An 18,230-nucleotide genomic window follows, 5' to 3' on the forward strand; every position below is an offset into this window, starting at 1 on the left:
AGATTCTTTATGTGGAAGTAATGAAATTCTCTCCTCCATTTTTACAAACACTGAATCCTCTTATGGCTGCATCAAGAAGCCGTCAAAAGTCGTCCCTGAAGGGATCAAACAGACACCGAAACTTCTTAAATTCCTGCTCTGACACGTTCGGACATTTTCTATAACAAGTAAACGCGGCTGAAATTTTGCATTTGCAACTGTAAATTTTTCAACACATTTGCATATTTTGAATTTATGAACACCTCTGTGCCGGTTTCAGGCAAAAATGCATGCACAGCTTGCAGCTTCGTTAACTTTGTGCATATATCGCTTTTTCTGATTCTACCTACATTCAGTCACTTTTTACTTCTGTTAATTACAAGTGGTAGCGACAGATTTATGGACGCTTAATTGCAAATGAGCAAGCAGGATGCATAAAACTACGTGCAGTGTAACAAATTGCCATAAAAATCGTTAATTTAATCTGAACTGGAGTAAGTAACATGAATATTTTTATTATTTATGTAGTTAACAAGGCTATTTAGGCAGCTTTAAAAATTATTAGCGTGCTATTTAGAAGAATTTTCAATTAAATTTTGATTGTAATTTTATGTCACTGTCTGCTACAAGTTCGGGATGTTGTAGCAAGCTTTTCAAAGACCAAAGATTGTAATTTTTTTATTTCTTATTTTTTAACGTTTTAATTCTTTACAAAAATTTGATTTTTTACTGGTTGTGTTTGTTAAATAGTTTGTTTAAATATTAAGTTGTAGTCCCAAAATTTATTTTAATTGGTCCCAATTTCTGCGCCAATTAACTGCAATTGTTGAAAGCAACACAGATTTCCTAAACTTGGAATCGCGATAATTCTCATCAACGATAAAGATCTGTTTAATTTTCTCGTTTACACAGGGAATCCAACGTGACGACACTACTTAGTTACGTAAATTTATAGAGATAAAAGTCTTCCTTTCTGAATTATAAATATAAAGCGTTACTATGTACAAACGTATCAGAAAATAAAATCTAAATTCAACTAGAGCGTTGCATTTTCTACTTTAGTCGCGCCATTCTTTTAAAATTTTCTATTGTAAACAACATGCAACAAAATTAAGGACATCAAACGGGCTTGCATTTTCGACGTTGCTTTAATTTCCTCCACTCTAACAAAATTGGAAGTCGTTTTAAATTCGCTGTGAGCTAGGAGCGAAAAAGTGCAATCTTGACGTTCATTTATATCGTAATTCGGGTTTATACCCGGACTCGCACAATTAATAATTAATTAAAGGAGCGCAACTGCTCCACGTTCAAAACTTAATTAAATATATGATTTCTCCAAATTAAAAATTCCAGAGTTTATCTCCGACAAGGCATTTTCCAGTTTATTACACTATTATATAATGGAATATTATTTCTCAGGCTGATGTGGGCAAAAATAGAAGAAAATCTGCATGAGATAATTGAATGTAAACTAGAAATTAATTTGAGTGTGTACCTTTTTATTTGGATGTATCCTGTACCGTCCCTTTTTGTTCCACATATTCACATTTTATTCGTCAAAATCAATACGAATTAATTATCCACCAAGTAGTAAATAAACATGATAATCTGATAAAGCATACAGTGCGAATCCGTGTTGCAAATATAAATAAATTATCCACGTGGCTCAAGTCGCCTAACTGTGGAGACAGTTCAATTAGCTTTCAAATAATTAATTTAACAATAAATAAGGCTTCCGCACCGTACATTTGAATTAACCGGAAATGGAACACGCGCCAGCCGGAAGAATTGATCAGCTCCGCACTGGAACATTGTTTCGAAAAATTAAGGTTTTATCATCGCGAGTAAACAACCATTATCTAGAGCACACACCGAGTTGCCTCCGTATCAACTGAACGAAATTAAGCAGGAATATCGAGGTGGAAGTTATATCAGCGGCTCTTCTCCGACGGTGAGAACGCATTGTTAGCGAATGAGGTCTTCCATCAGCGGTCCGATGAGAAATATCGGCTTTCGCAACACCAACAACCGAAATTAGATATCACCGAATCCAATTAGAAATGGAGACAAGTTGTTTTCAGAAGCCCTGGTGCTCGTATTTGTGGTCAATTGAATAATAATTCAGCGAATTAGTTGGTTTGTCCTCAAAGATTGGATAAAATTAGTGGTACTGCTCACCCCAGTGTCTATATACTCTGGGTATTGCAGCGTTTGATCTGCTGCACAAACAGGGTTCAAAACAATGAATAAATTGAAGCAATTGCGCAAAATTACCCGAGTTTCCAATAACAATTGCAAAAGCGGAGTAATTTGTTATTTTTATGTAACACGTTGTAATTGTTGCTTACACACGGATTATTAAAGTTTAACGCTTGGGAAAGTTATTGTTATTTAAATATTTCTACCTGATGGTGAGAGTACTTACCGGTTAATGTAATTATCGAGTAGAGCCTTAACTCGTAATTAAGCTCTACACATCCCTGTTAAATTATGAACAATTAACTTACGTGTTCTGGGAATATGGTAGTGAGATGATGATAAAAATTGTTTTTTTTTTGGTACACAGTTTCGTCGACTCTAATGAAGCAAATTAAATTTGGTATTTGTTCGCAAAAATAGATTCAAAAATTCGGACTTAAAACACATTTTACCATGATTTAAAAAAGTCTTGTCTTGTGATTATCTTTAATGTACAAGTAATTAAACTAAGATTTACCTAGAAAACAAAAAATACGAGCTTATACGTTTCCTAATTTCATAATTCCACTGCCAATAAATTTCTGCAAAAAAAGTGGTTTATATTTTCGATTATTCATATTTGTAGAACGTTTTAATTATTACTAAAAAAAAAAGATTTTGGGACAATCGCATTTGAAGTGCTGAGTTTTTGAGAGATGCTCTTATCCAGAAAAAATACAGAAAAATAAATACAAAAAAAAAACAAAATAATACAGAAAAATACAACACAAATTTGATTCGAAAATAAGGGAAATGTTTTGCGGAGCACTTTTGGAAATACAATAAAATCCAAGATCTTAAAGATGTTATAATTAATTAAGTAAAAATGGATTTAAAAAATATATAAATAAATAAAACTACTATACAAAAATACGGCTGAAAATATACAAACAAGATTAAAACTACATTACTGAATTTGTGAATTAAATACATGTTTTTTCTACAATTTGTTTTGAATTCAAAAGATATTTTTAAAACTGTAATCAAAGATTAAGTTAATGCCATAATGCCATATTTTTTTTCTTGCTTCAAAACTAGAAAAATCTTCTGGGAATAGCTTTTAATACGCTTTATTTTAATTGAAATTGACTTATTTTTGCACATACTTTGCTAAAATACGTTCGCTTCATTTACTATTTTTAAATTAGAGCAAATTTTATTTTTATTTCTGGGAGACGTTTTTTGCATTCTGAACGAGCTAACCTGAGTTCTTTGACCCCAAACTTATTACCGTAACTCAATCTCCTCATTTTCTTTTATTAAGACCTGAAATTAAATTTCCTTGTCTCTTGTATACACAATTTTTACTCAATCTAAACCCAATTTGTCTAAAATTCCAGCCTTTTTACCACATTTTCTATAGTTTCTAATTAATTCTCCCAATAAATGTTATTGTCTAATTATTAGCTAAACTACGGGATTAAAAATAAACGAAACGTAGTTGATCCCTAAGTTCGAGATATTATTTACCCGAGAAATTTCTCTTGAAACAGTATAAAAAAACTACACAGTCTTGTACTTTTTTATTTATTTAAGCTCGCATTACAAATTTATACGTCACATTTCGTTGCTTGAAACAACACCGCTCGAATAATTTCGTGACCGTCTGTGGGAAAATCCAAGTCCTGGCCCTATGTTCCAGTGTGATATGATAAGACAGACTCCAATATACTCTCCACATCGTAAAACAACATTAGCAGTATCAGTGTTAGCGTTACCAGCTTTAAGCTTTATGTACACAAGTTCTCTCATAAGTAAAATATATGCAGCTAAGCTGTCAACGAAAACATTGTTAACTTAATACATTTCAAGTAGTCACACCGTGTAGAAGCTTTTGACTGTAAGTTAATTCTCCAAGGATAACACTTGGGCCAAAATGTGGTCATATTGAAGACATTTATCACGTTGATAATCCCGTGCCCTCAACGCTCCAAATGTTATTGAATCAATTAATTTATTAATTCGTTCGGAAGCAACCATTCGAATATATCGAATTCAATTATAAGCACTTTGTAATCAACATGTGATCAAAACAGGATTCGAAATGCCTCGGAACGATCCCGGCCTGCATCCATAATGCGTTTAACGCTTCCCCAACTAATCATATCATACCAGAAATAAACCTCCATTCCCTCCAGATAAATAACACCCTTTACGAGCGCGGATATGCGTTTATTTTTCTTTTCTCACCTCGCAACAAAATAACGCTAGTTATTGCCATATTTATTTTTCCGGGTAAAACGTTCATGTCGTTGCATGTTAATGCACCAAAGAGTGGGGGATTACCCGAATACTCGTGCTCGGTGTATTGTTGGTTGCATAATTTATCGGCGGAGGTCGTTTGTGCACGGAATCGATGCAAGTGCGGGAAATAAATTGTGTTCCGGAAAACAGGAGTCGATGGCGGCTGTTAAGGAATTGCTTTGTTTTCGATGAAAATTCTGGTTTGCGATATGCACTTTGCAGAATTGAACATGAATTGAGTAAATTTAGACGCGGCACGGAATTAAACTACGCTCGTGTCAATAAATTGCAAATTTAACGGTAATCAATGGTGCAATTGCAGCGACCGTAATTGTGGAAATAACGCGAATAGAAACTTGAAGCACTTCAAATAAAGGAAGTTATACGGGCATGGGGTAATTCAATTTGCTATTCTTAAAAACACTTCCAACTTTATTAATTACTACAGGATTTTTTTATGGAAAATCAGTTTTAACCCCGATTTTGGAATTAATGCCAGGCGGAAATTTCGATATTAATGAGAACGTGGAAAATTAATACAAATTAATTAGCAATTTAGCGCTTCCAATGTTGATTTATTTATGTTATTACTGCTTTGATAAATTTTAGTTCTCTTCAGCCATTTGCTAGCCCTATCTCTGGAAGCATTTTCAATGCAGTGCATTTTTCGTTTTCAAATCAGCTAGTTTTGCAGCTGGATCACAAACCGAGCACAATTTCCTACCTGTTTTCAAACCACAAAGCGGAAAAATCTCTTTTCAGCCAATGTCCATTTATTTCTCGGATAAAGTTTTATGTACAACATTGAAATTACTCTATTTTTCATCACGTAGCGCATTAATTTGCTTTCACTGCGGCAAAGGAGTCAAATAAATAAATATTTTTTATAATCCGTCCACATTTCAAAGAAGGGTTGGTAAAAGAGCATTCAAGATTTTTTCAGACTCGTCGTCTCGAATTAATGAGGATAATCAAAGTTGAATTCACGATTCAATGCTTTGATATAATTGAAATTTTCAGGCGCTTCTATTTATTCAAAAAAGAGAGACAGCCAGAATAACACTCAACCACGATTGATGTTACAGTTTATTGATGGTCTACCGAGCCCCAATAATTTTATTAACATCCTTCATCGCTTTTAGCAGGGTATTGATTTTGCAAAGCCGAAATTTGTGTCAGTTAAAGCGTACACAGATGCGTGATTACGGTTACAACCGAAAATTTTGGCGAAAAACAAAACTTATGCTCCAAGTTGGGGTAATTTATTATTCGCATATCTCCCAACTGAAAAAGCAAATAAAAGCGAGGGCCACTCCACGACATATATCATTGCTTTCTCACATTACAGTGACTTATTGCTCTTTTACCTCAGATATCCCGAGTTTCTCGCCGGAGAATTAATCAAATGTTTGTTGGTAGCAATCAGAAATGCAATTAATACCCTTGAAGGGTAAAATCTTGCCACCGCATAAATTTTCATAAATAAAAAGTTAATTCGAAAGCAGTAATTTCGAGCATTCACGGAATTATCTTGCATAAATTTGGCCACAAATAACTGAAAGGTATTAACCAGTATTTATAAAAAAATCGGCTAGAAGAAGCTGTTTCCGTTCGAAATGCATGAAACTGTGAAATATCATTTGCATACCTTTGTATCACTTTCGGGTGGAATTATCCTCACTTCCAAAGTCCCGGCCATTACAGCGTACCAGCATTTTCCCTTGTCGCCTTGTCGAAACACTGCAAGAAAAACATTCCTTCATTTAAAAACACACAATCGATCCTCGAGCGTTAATTAGAAAAGTTGGCAATTATTATTAAATAAGCCGGGAAAAATGCAGTCGCTTTAAACTGGTAATTAAACTTGGGGCTACAAAATAGCAACAATCTAACTAATTAAACTCTAAACGCAAGATTTCCGTTAGTTGGATTAATTATTGATTGGGAAAAATCCACACTTCCCGAACCAAGTCTGCGAGTGACGTTGACTCGAGATAACGCCAGATAATAACCCCAAAGCTCCGATATTAGAACTCTTGTTATTTAAATCCTCACTTCCCTCTGAATATTATTTACATTTTCAAAGGAAGCACTCTGTTTTCGAGGGCATTGAAAGGCCAATAGAACGTGTTAGACGGTAAGTAATTGAAAAAGCTTTTCACTAAATCCTTCCAAAGAACGCTCCTCAAGGATGTAACACAAGAGGACTCTCTCAATTTATTTCAGAGATGATCTTCATTATGACTTATAACGAGGTGCGCTCTGCTATTAGATTACCACAATCAGGAGATTGTTTATTTGCAGCAAACTGCCTCTGTAATAATTCGACCCTTTATTTACGACCTCCTAAAGAGAATTTATCCCAACATCTATTAAGTTTCCCGTGTCTTGCATTTGCTTCAATTATAGTGGGACGTAACTTTATTAACAAAATTGCAACTCGGCTGGAATTCGACCGCGAAAAACGTGTCGCAGACAATGAAAAAACCGCTGTTAGTTGCGCTAATTAAACTCGAAGTTGCTAAAAGCGAACGCGAAACAATTTAAACGTTTGCTTATGTCGTCCCATTTATTAATCATCTCCCCAAACTCGAGCTCAAGCAGACCAAGTCTATCTTTAGAAAATCCAATTGCATTTGTGGAATTGAATGGAATAACGCAGTCATATTAGGTAACCCCGCACAAAGCGCACTGCGATTTCCTATCGATTCAAAGCAAATTTTCGAAAATATTGTGGCCATAACATTTCTGCTTCTTGATACGGAAAATGAAATCGGACTGCTGAAAGAGCAATGTGGCTCTGAAACAGATCAAACACGAAATATCGCCGACTTCTGACGGCGGCTTGGCCGAAGATCATTAATAATTTATTAGGACGTGATAATTCCGGATTCTAGCGATAAATCGGAAAATTCTCAAACTTAAAACTCTCACCTTTGTTCCAAAATAAAACGAAGTCAGTTTAGAACTTCCGGAAAACGGATCAAACTTGGATATGGTGCTATTTGAAAACTAGCACAATTTTTGTAAAACACACAAGTGATATTTACTTGTGGAAATGAAAACAGTTAGCACAAACAACGCGTAATTAACGGACTGTTGCTACGTCTAAATATTGTAGTTGACATAAACAAAATAATATTTGTCTGATTAAATATTTGTGAAATTTTAATTACGGAAAATGCAGTTGTTTGCTAGCGATGTTTTGGATTAAGAGGAAACAGAATAACTTTGCTCAGAGAAAAATGAGATTCCGGAACATTTGGTATTAAAAAAACCTATAAATCACTGTTATAAACTGAAGTAAGATAGTAACTAGACACAATATTTCGGGATCAGTCTTGAGAGTCTTTACAAATCCTTTTCTAAACTTTCTAAGTATAAATCTCTTTGTTATTTAGTAAAGCGTAAAAAAAAATGTTAAATAAGAAATTACTTTCATTAAATTGTTATTCTCTTAAAATTTCCACAAAAACACCTAATTTTTTAATCCTTTTTTAGAGGTCAAATATTTCTCAAGTTGATTATTGAGTTTTCGACGTAATCCAAATTTTAGTTAAACTCGTAATTAGTTTTGCTTTTTTTAAGTAAAAAATACATTCTTGGCTCAGTGGAAAGTCAGTCATAAATTCTCCCCTGCTTTACTTTTAATAATATTCCTTCATTACCTTTAATGCTGCTTATTAATTTTTCATTGCTTTTTACACCTTCTCCGTTACTCCATATTTAAGCTCATTCGATTTTGTTTCCTTAAATAAAATATACGACGCCATAAATTCCCCGAATAATTTATACGTTTTAGCCTCATTTTATTTTTAATTCAAAGGCGTAATTGGGTTACTCTCCTTCATTTGCAACTAGTTGTAATCTTATTTGGAAATTAAACATTTTTTGATCCAAATCCTCATTTTAATGGTCGTAAACTGTAACGCCTTTTACGTGTACTACAATATTTTTAAATCCATCTCCCGACAAAGCTGCTACTCTCCTTATAAAAGCGGACCGTAAGTGGACATCCTTGTCCTACTATCTTGTCAATACAATTCCATTCTTGTGAATCTCCTCTTTCACTCCTTATACACAGACACGAAGTCTTTAAGAATTCATTTAAATCTCGTCTTTCCCAGTGAGACACACGCTGTTACTAAAGGACGGATTTTAGGACTCAGAACTTTAAAAAACTCACAATACGTATTCTTAAAAATTGTAATAATGGCTGAAATTTTCACGAGCGTTTGTCCAAATATATTTTTAATGTGTTAATATTCCGAAACGGTCATTTCCTCTCGCCCAGTGTACTTAATCTAATTGCAGACTTCCTCCGATGACGTTTGCGAGACAAAGAGAATCCAAAATGAAAGGTTGGTTATAACCGCCCGTTTAATAATCCGCTTTGAATTAATTGAAATGTAAATTCGCCTCGAAATAGAACCCTCTTCTAGTCCGTATCGAGAGAAACCGATTCTCATGTCGCCTTTATTATTCCACGCGATTTAATTCCCGCGACTTCATTATTTGTCATTTTCGTTAACAAACTCGAATAAATCAAGTCCCTGTCCAATCGAGTAACATTTCGATCAATTCCCGCTTTCATTTAAATGCATACACGGCGCGTTTTGAGTCTCACAAGACGCTCACCGAGTAATTGGCTTTCCACCAGCTGAAATTATCATTTTGCGGCGCTGGAAATTATCTAAAAGCCAGTAATTACGACGCCTCCTGCAGGAAATACGGTGTCCTCCTGAGCCTCAGCGGTTGCGGGTTTGTAATGCGGTCGGAGTGCTCAGGTTTCGGAATTCTCTCAGGTACAATCAATTAATCAGTATGAAGTTTCAATTCGTACAAATCGACCAAAATAAACTAAGGGCGAATATCGCAATTATCGAAAACATACGCTCGACAAATTAAAGATCGATGCGCGGAAAAGACGGACCCGAATTCAATTTCGTTCGTTAGGTGTCTTTGTTTCGAAATATTGACCGTTTTCTCGAAGAAAAACAGAAATTTCAAATATTTTGAACAAACAGGAACTGACGAATTGTTAATTAAAATCAACTAATTTAAAGCATCAATTAATTGATTTGGGAATAAACAAATTCGCTTTGTTGACGCAATTCATTTTATTAACTACATTTCGGTAAACAGCGTTTATTAAATTTTACTTTTCGAGACTACAGGGAGCATGTACTTCCTTGTTCTTCATCAATTCATCATTTTAATTATATTTTCTATTTTTTATCTTTTTGTGATTCAATAATTTTATTTTTAAGGCAATTAAGTGTTGAATAAAAAACCGAATTTTGTATAATTTGATTGGCCTAAATAAAATTTGGCCTGATTGACTCATTATTTAAGAACTGAGCATGAGCGCCTGTAGGTGTGTCTCGATTCTTGCTCCACATTGGTGGATAACCAGTTCTCTGAATGTTAAACTTAAAGTTCAAATTTGATGTTGTTAATATTTTTAATTATTGGTCCTATCATAATTGGCTCTGATTTCGAAACGTTTTATTTTATTAACAGCGGCTCACATTCACCGATTTTTAAGAAATCGATAGACATGCAAAAAATGCACCAAATTACGAAATAACGCATAAATATTTTATCAAATAAAAAGTCTGCAAAAGCGTAGCACTTCACATTTTAACTTAAGTAAAATAAACACAAATTTTCCTTTTATTTCACTTTTAGCACCTTTACAAGAGGCATAATTTACAGAATATGCAAATTGGTTAAGTGTAGACAGCCGAATTACAAACTCTTTTTAGTTTGTCTCAAAACATGATGGATGGAGTTATAAATTTAATGAATTATTAATGCCCTCCACTTTTTCCTCTTAACACATTTCGAGATCAAGTAAAGACTCTCCACTTTAATGGAAAAATGTTGCAGAGACCACAATCGTCTATTTTCATTTAAGATAGTTCAGTTTAAAGTGGAATTGCAGCGGAAAGAAAGAGCCGGTATTCGGTTTCTCGTCTCAAAACAAAAAGCTTGTTACATCGCCGCTTTTCGAAGTAAATGAAGCGCCAAGTATTATTCCGGCTTCTTACTCGACTGATGATCCAAATATGTGACAAAATTTTGCTATTAAGCCGATAAAATCTGACAGTAAATGTCTTTCATCCCGGTTATTAGATGTTCAAACTTCGAGCGTCTTTACAACACCGTCTCATTTATTAAATCTCGCCCGAAAAAATGAGGTTGTAACAAAATCTCTCCTTTATCAACCCAAAATGCTATTATAATGTTTGGCTCCTGTCTCATTTATTTAAACCGGACGTAATTCGACTTTTAAATCGTTGATGGTTCTTTTTTCGTTAATCTTCTTACACCATTCGGTTATAAATCCACCATTCAATTGGGAATGAATCGGCTCGAGACTTATTCAGATCACGAAGTAAAAGGCCGCACAATAAATCATTATCAGTGATTATGCGCCAAATAAAAATCTTTTAATTACAGGGAAATTAAAAAATTGAAGGTATTTAAATGAAATCTCTCAAACAATGCGATATTAAAACCGGCAAACAAAGCGAGTAAATAAGAATTTCTTTTTCCTTCTTGAAACAAAAATCTAATTGTCGTCTTCTCTCGTTGTCCCCAGTTACTGTTATTAAAAATTTCGAATTTTTGTGAGTAAATAAAAGCTCACATTTGTAATGACTTGACACGGCCACCAATAAAAACAAACAAATAATTAATTAAAGTTTTCATTTAAAGAAACTCAGTACAATATGTTCATGTGCAACAAAAATAAATACAACGTGCTCTACAAAATTCCAAATCTGTACACAAAATAAATTAAACCGAATCATTTGCATTACAGTTTTGCACCCTCTGAAAATTCAGACTCCAACAATATTATACTGAATTTTCGTCAATTATGTACATTTAGAAGAATTTGGCGTGAGGGGCGGCGTAGCCGAAAGCGGGGGCGGCATGAGCGTACCCAGCGGCGTAGCCGATGGCGGGGGCGGCATGAGCGAAACCGGCAGAGTAGCCGATGGCGGGGGCGGCATGAGCGTAGCCGAGAGCAGGGGCGGCGTGAGCGTATCCGTAGGCGGGGGCGGCGTATCTAGCGATGGGGGCTGGGTGGACGGAAACGGCGGGGGCGGCATGAGCCACGGCAACTGGGGCGTGGGCAACAGGGGCGGCGTAGGCGGCTACGGCGGGGGCAGCATGAGCCACGGCGACTGGGGCATGGGCGATGGGGGCGGCATAGGCGGCTACGGCGGGAGCGGCATGGGCCACGGCTACGGGAGCGGCGACTTTGGCAACGGGAGCGGCGTAAGCGGCGATGGCGGGGGTGGCTTGGGCGGTGTAGGAGTAGGAGGTGGCGACGGGGGCGGCTTTAGCCACGACGGCGGGAGCGGCGTAGCTGGCTACGGCCGGGGCGGCGTAGGACACAGCGGGGGCGGCGGCGTAGGTGGAGACGGCGGGGGCTCCTAAGAAACCGGCATTGGCGGCGGCCAAAGCGGCGAAGAAGATAACGATCTGCAAATGTGGGTTATTTTGGTTTTGGGTTGGTTGTGGTAAGTTACCTTAGCGGCCATTTTTTGAGTTGTGTGGTGGATTGCTGTAATGCAAATGATACTGATTGGGGGCTCGTTGGTGGCTTTTATACCGAAAAAATTGACAAATACGGTGGGTGTGGTGCCGAGCGAGGCTCGTAACCAGTTTCAGTAAAGATCAGTTTAAAAGGTATTCTTGTTTGTTATTATTTAACCAAATTTTAAGGGATTACGACATCTGATTTATTATGAATGCTCTTGCACTACATTGCTTTAATGATCCGTTCAGGGGCATGGCTTAATCAGATTCGACTATCCAAATTCACGGCCAAAATAATTTACTTTTAATGCAGTTGGGAAATATGTGGCGAGATTTTGATCTTAGGTATAACATGATTTATTATATTTACACAGACTATAATAACCGACCAAAAAAATCGTTGAGAAAATAATAGGAAAATAAACTCCCAACGTTGCCCAACATCAGTCAGTACGAGTTTTTTTTTTTTTTGTTGTTTAAAGCTTACAAGACGTTATAATAAAAGCGCTAGACACCTCGAGTTTGCATAATTACAATTAGAAACTTGGTACATTTGAATAAGTCACTAGAATTGTAGAGCACTTAGCAGACTCAAGAATATTTTTTTAGTCTTTGGCTTATTTAATTATGCAAATTTTCTTCGCCGAAGGTGTCTACGAACGTGATGAAAAATAAACGTATAAACCACTAACGAAATTGCAAAGTAGTCCTTGTCGGGACACCTGTAATTAGTCTAATTTGTCGGCAATAATCTATTGCTTCCGCATCGTGTAATCCGCAAGAAGAGTTTGAAATTTTTTTCAGAGCAATATTTCACATCATCCCTAATTAATATACTGGCAAGGCTAGCCACTAAACTACGTATAAATTTTCAAAATTTATAACAGTGTTATTTGTGGGCGCATTCCGAAATTCTGGTGTGTAAGGACGATACATTCCGTTCACGCTTTCAACATTCTTGAGCGTTTTTGCTGTAATTTGAGCGCAAAAATTATCACGGAAACCACTGATCAACAGCCAGGGGCGGATGGGGCCGCCGGGAGATGGAAATATTTCCGGACGGACCCGGACTTACAAAAGAAATAATAATGCTGGGAGAATTTGTGAGAAAACAGCACATCAGCTGCTTGATACGTTGCAAGAAACGTTTCAAAAAAAAAAAATTCTAACTTCAATAATTAGTGCATAACATGATGTTTTTGGTTTTATGATGATATATTAACAATGAGCCTGCCATTCTTAATTTTTTTAAGTACTTTCTGCTTTAAAATGGTAAAAGCAACACTTGTATTAAAGAAAAATTACGCACAATCTAACAATAATCGAACAAGTTTCATTATTTTTGGTTGCAAAGGTATTAACACGAAAAAATTATGAATTTTTGAAGCACGATTTAGCGATATTTGACACAAAGAAATGGAGATTTTCGTTCAAAAACATAAATAAACGCTTTAAAAAGGCGAAAATAACATTATTTTGCCTAAATTCCAAAAGTTTCAAATTTCCTTTAACTAACTTTTCGTGCATAATTGTGTCTGGTTAAAAACCGTTTTATACTGAAATGTTCAAAATATGCAAAATTAGTATCATTTTTGCCATAATTTTCCTATCGAATTATTTTTGACGCAAAAAATTCTTTGCGTACCGAACAAAAAACGTGCTAAAATGCTCCACTTTTGATGTAGTTTGTAATTATTTAGCTTCTTTTTGGGAAATTTGTTGTAGTGATTTATCCGTCCCTGTCAGAAATATTCTTTAATCAAAATCAGACAAACGGAACTGGAAATTTTCTAAATCACCGACAAACAATAAATAAATTGGGGCAAAATACGCGACAAGGTTATCAGACTATGGAAATTAGCGTTTCCTTGTAGGGACTAACGGAAGTTGGAGATTTCCATTCGTTAGCTAAGAAAATTAAATGTCATGGAAAATTCTTACAATAATGCTCAGCCAATCAATACTTTGAACAATGATACAGTTTTGAAACATTAATTTCTCCAACTCGTTCCAAATCGCATTATCTCATCGTTTTGCAAGCACATAATCGGCTTTTAAGAAAATTAAAAATCAATTGAGTGGCATGGCAGTTGAAACGTTGATAGTCTCACAGGTAGTTAAATTATGCATGCGTCACGGTTGATTTAAGTGTGTAATTTTCACCAGCAACATAGATTTGTTGATAAAACCAACTAGTTGGTGTGTTTGACACTGGTAGTTTTGTTCGCATACACCCACTCATTACAAATTCATGATCGTCTAACATCAATCTAATTAAACATTTACGCCGAATGTCGACGAGGGAAATGGTGGTAAATTTGGAGAATGAGCGCTCCAGTTTGACCACGACCAGTTTTTGCCCCAACGGTTGCCAAATAGGTTGAACGAGTCGATTGACATTTAGCGGATTTCGTACAAAAGGTAATTAACTGAGGAAAGGGTGAGCTTTCGCGTCGAGGAAATAGAAAGATTGTTTCCCTGCTCTGAATCATTTTTTGGGCGGCATTGAAAAGAAGACTAATTTAAGGCAAAACCGTGAACTTTACGCGAACACTTTCGGTATAAAACTGTCAGCGATGATTCAATCAACACTTAGCATTTGGATCGATGTCAAAGCCACTGCTTGTAAATTAATTTTTGGTAATATTATGTCACCATAGATCAAGTCCGCTTTCTCTCGCTATCGCCGAACTTTTCCTATTGTTAAAATCGTTACAAATGCCACAGTTATGTAAAACACCCAACCGAGAAAAACTTTTCCCTTATTCCAGCCCAATGTTTACTTAAAATTCGTGTACACGGAGCGAATATAAATGTCTCTCCAACTTTATCAATCACGTTTCACCGAAACAATTCCAAAATCTTGCACAAACAACAATTATTCCGAATGTTGTGAATTAATTAGCTCTTAAATTGTTGTAATCACAAGCCGAGACTTCCTCCGCCTTATTTATTTAAGTTTAACACGACGTCGCAGTTTGTTAATAATTCGCAAGGATTATACGCAAAAGCTCCAAGTTTGAAAGCGACGTTTTTAACTTACTCGATTTGGTGCACCGAGGGGAGCTTTCAACGCAAAAAATTAATTAATGCCCCGTTGTATGCAAATAAATTAGTTCCACGTTCGAAATTTTGTAATAATTAGTCAGAGTTGGGGTGCGGTTTTGTGCTACTATTAATGTTTGCGAGACACAAGCCCAAAAGGTGAACTTTTAGGCAAAGGGCTCGTTTTCATTCCTATAACCATCAACTCGAAATTCAACGGTATGGAAAATAGTGCGGTTCGGTGCGCTTTCAAACAAAAAGATACCTAAAAGAAGTCTATTTTTACAGCAGAGTTTATTGGAATGTTTCACTGATTCTTGCGATTATCATACATCTGAGGAGAGCAGCAACAAATCCAGAGAGTGCTTTCAGCGTTTTTTTTTTCAAGCAGATACGTGTATTTTTCACATACCTGTGTTAAAAATTTTGTAGAGCCTTAATTTTTGTTCGATTTGACAGATTAGTAAAACGAATAAATCTAAAACTGGGACACTAAAATTTTAAATAATCAACGGTTTGCTCCCTTGTTATTTCCTTTGTTGAATAAACATTTCGTCGTTTGTTTAACTACAGAACTAGAGGCAGAATTGGATTTTCAGTGAAAAGTTAGCGTCTGGTCAGCGATCAAATAAAAACTTAAATTGCAAAGTTTGCGTTCGGTCTCTAGACAATTAAAAGAGAATTAATACAAAGCTCGCAACGCTTTATTACGCTCACAAGTTGCTTACGTACGCAGGTGTTGATGTTTCAATTTTTTATTTGCTTCATTAGTTATTTAGCCAATTCTCTGTGTCTAAATACTGAAATAATTTGGTGGCTGTGCTGTGTTTATGACACAATCAACCGCATCGCATTGTAATTAATATCGCTTTTGACGCGGTCGTTGTAATAATATACGGGACTTACAAGTGACTCCTTTTTCCAAATCTTCGTAATATCCACATAGTGCCAACTGTTGAAGCACGGAATTGGGTAATTTGCAAAGCTGTTCAACACGGCGAAGCCGCGCCGAAATCAACTCCACATCTTTCACATTGCGATCACAAGGCCTGCAACGAAAGAAGCTCGATTAATTGCGTTTTCCTCAAAAATTCTAATGAAATTCCAGCGAAAAAGGCGTGCGTCATCATTGATATTCGGTTGAGTGATTGAATTATAAAATCCATATTGACCTTTGTGGCACGCAACAACCTTCAGTTAGTTAATCGGTTGGTTGGATGACTTGAAAGAGGATTCAACCGTGCACATTATTCGTATACCGATACTCTTGCCACTTTAATATCAAACGAGTCATTTTTTTATAGATACGGGGAGTTTGGAGAAATTCACGTCGCGAAACTGGGGCGGAAAAAGTGCGGTGGAAAAAAGTCTAAATAAGGGCTAATTGGGCTCTTGGTAGTTTAAAATCGGATTGTGAAAAATTTGGGAAACAAATATCCATCAGAGACAAAATTGATAGGCAAGGTGAAACACCTACACACGCCTACGAAAGTTTTAGCTTCTATTTCCGGCTTTTTATCAATTAGTAATTCGAGGAAATATTTTCTTAATCAACAAAGAGACATGACAAGACGATACACCATCAGAAAATACATGCAGTTCCAAATAAAATGTGTGCCAAAAAAACGTATAGATGTTTGATTTCAAATTTTAAACAGGAACTAGACTACACTAGAACTAGTATAAACTAAAACTTTTCAAAATTAATGCACAAACTCAAACTAGTTTGAAACAGTTCTGAACTGTGGTTAGCATGTGCCTTACGTGAATAGAAATTAAACCTAAAAGACACGTAAAATTTTGGTTTTTCGAATTTTTTTAATTGGGCGTTTTCTATCAATACTCCCCTTTAAAAATCCACAGAAATATAGACCAAATTTAATTTAGTTTCACTAAAAATAATAAAAAACACAAATTAACGGAGATTATTTTTGTTATTCGTTTGTCTATTATTTTACAAATTATGACAGTGGCGGCTACACCAAAACAAATTAATTTAATCTAAAATCAATAGGCTTTAGATAATGCTCTTTTTGCCAAACATTGGATGAATTGGTTTTATTATTAAAAGAATACGTACAACAGTATTAAAATAAACTACAAAAAATCTTCATATTTCAGTGAGATGCTAGAATATGCAAATACTGGTCGAAAGGGTCTTTGAGCCCTTTCTCTGAATTTAAATCTACTTGAAACAGTTGAAACAAGCAACGAGTGTACAAATTAGAGCAGCCATGCTTGTACAATTTGAGAAGTATTTATTTCAACAATAAAGAAACACACAGCTGTGTGAATTAATTCGTGTCAAGTTCACGTTGTAAATTTTCATAATTTATATAATAATTATGTAGTTCATATAATATTATGAAAGTTATTTCTTTTTTCCAATACTTGACCAGTCTTTGGCTTACAAGAGTGGTGCAACTGAGAAACCTACACTAACCCAACCCAGAGATATGAATTATTTTCAAAGTACAGATTCATAACTGTGAAATATGCTCCTGTAATTTTATTTTAGAACTAAAATTAAACGTTCTGCGGTTGCAGGTCGAGCAACAAAGCACACAACGTGCTTCTAATTCCATCCTAAATCATATTTTATCTCCGACTGACATTTAATTTGGGAAAAACCACAGTCATTATCGCGGCAATTTTTCAAAAGTTATATAGACAACCAACTTTACGGAGAAAAAATCAGTTGAGACGAGATAATTATCTCGTGCCAGACCCTTGTCAGACGAAAGTGTGGTGTTTTAATAGGAGTAAACACAATTTATCTCTTCGTAATTAGCAAATCAATTAAGGCAATTTCGTTTTTGCTCCACCAGATTTTTTGCGACGCGTGTTCTCGATAATTATTCAAACGGGGACATAAAACGTAATCCACGATTGTAAAATTTAATTACTCGACTAATGCCTTACGTAAGAATTAATTATTGGAGTCTAAAATAACGATTCAATCATCAATCTCACGCAAGTAGGAGCTTTCCCAAAGGAGCGCAGGTTATTTTGCCGACTCACGACACCTAATCCTAAACATTATCACGCTACAAGAAAATTGGTTTCGAGGAGATACTACTTTGCTCCGGTTAATCCGCATTGTACGATTTTATTTATTACGGAAATTGCGGACGAGGAAACAGACATTCTTAGCGCGTTCAAAAATTTAA

General features: G+C 35.6%; 2 protein-coding genes across 6 annotated transcripts in view; both read right to left on the reverse strand.

Annotated features, from left to right (window-relative positions):
* Epac (Exchange protein directly activated by cAMP) overlaps positions 1–18,230 on the reverse strand; it is a 47,362-nt gene that overhangs the window by 14,858 nt on the left and 14,274 nt on the right. For 2 of the 5 annotated variants that reach the window (XM_064355144.1, XM_008199812.3), the window contains exons 2-3: positions 15,967–16,109; positions 6,110–6,201 (exon numbers count right to left, since the gene is read on the reverse strand). In XM_064355144.1, the coding sequence (XP_064211214.1) occupies positions 6,110–6,201; positions 15,967–16,109 (235 nt within the window). Of the gene's footprint in view, positions 1–1,474; positions 1,842–6,109; positions 6,202–7,395; positions 7,538–15,966; positions 16,110–18,230 lie in introns of those variants that run through there. The other 3 variants (XM_008199813.3, XM_064355145.1, XM_008199814.3) reach the window with 3 other exon arrangements.
* LOC661658 (cuticle protein 16.5) lies at positions 11,159–12,160 on the reverse strand. Its single transcript, XM_971299.5, has 2 exons — positions 12,006–12,160; positions 11,159–11,958 (listed from the first exon to the last, which is right to left on the reverse strand). Exons 1-2 carry the CDS (start codon positions 12,015–12,017, stop codon positions 11,356–11,358), a joined length of 615 nt encoding a protein of 204 aa, XP_976392.1. The 5' UTR covers positions 12,018–12,160; the 3' UTR covers positions 11,159–11,355.

This window comes from Tribolium castaneum, chromosome 2, assembly GCF_031307605.1.
Source record: "Tribolium castaneum strain GA2 chromosome 2, icTriCast1.1, whole genome shotgun sequence".
NCBI classification, from domain to species: domain Eukaryota; kingdom Metazoa; phylum Arthropoda; class Insecta; order Coleoptera; family Tenebrionidae; genus Tribolium; species Tribolium castaneum.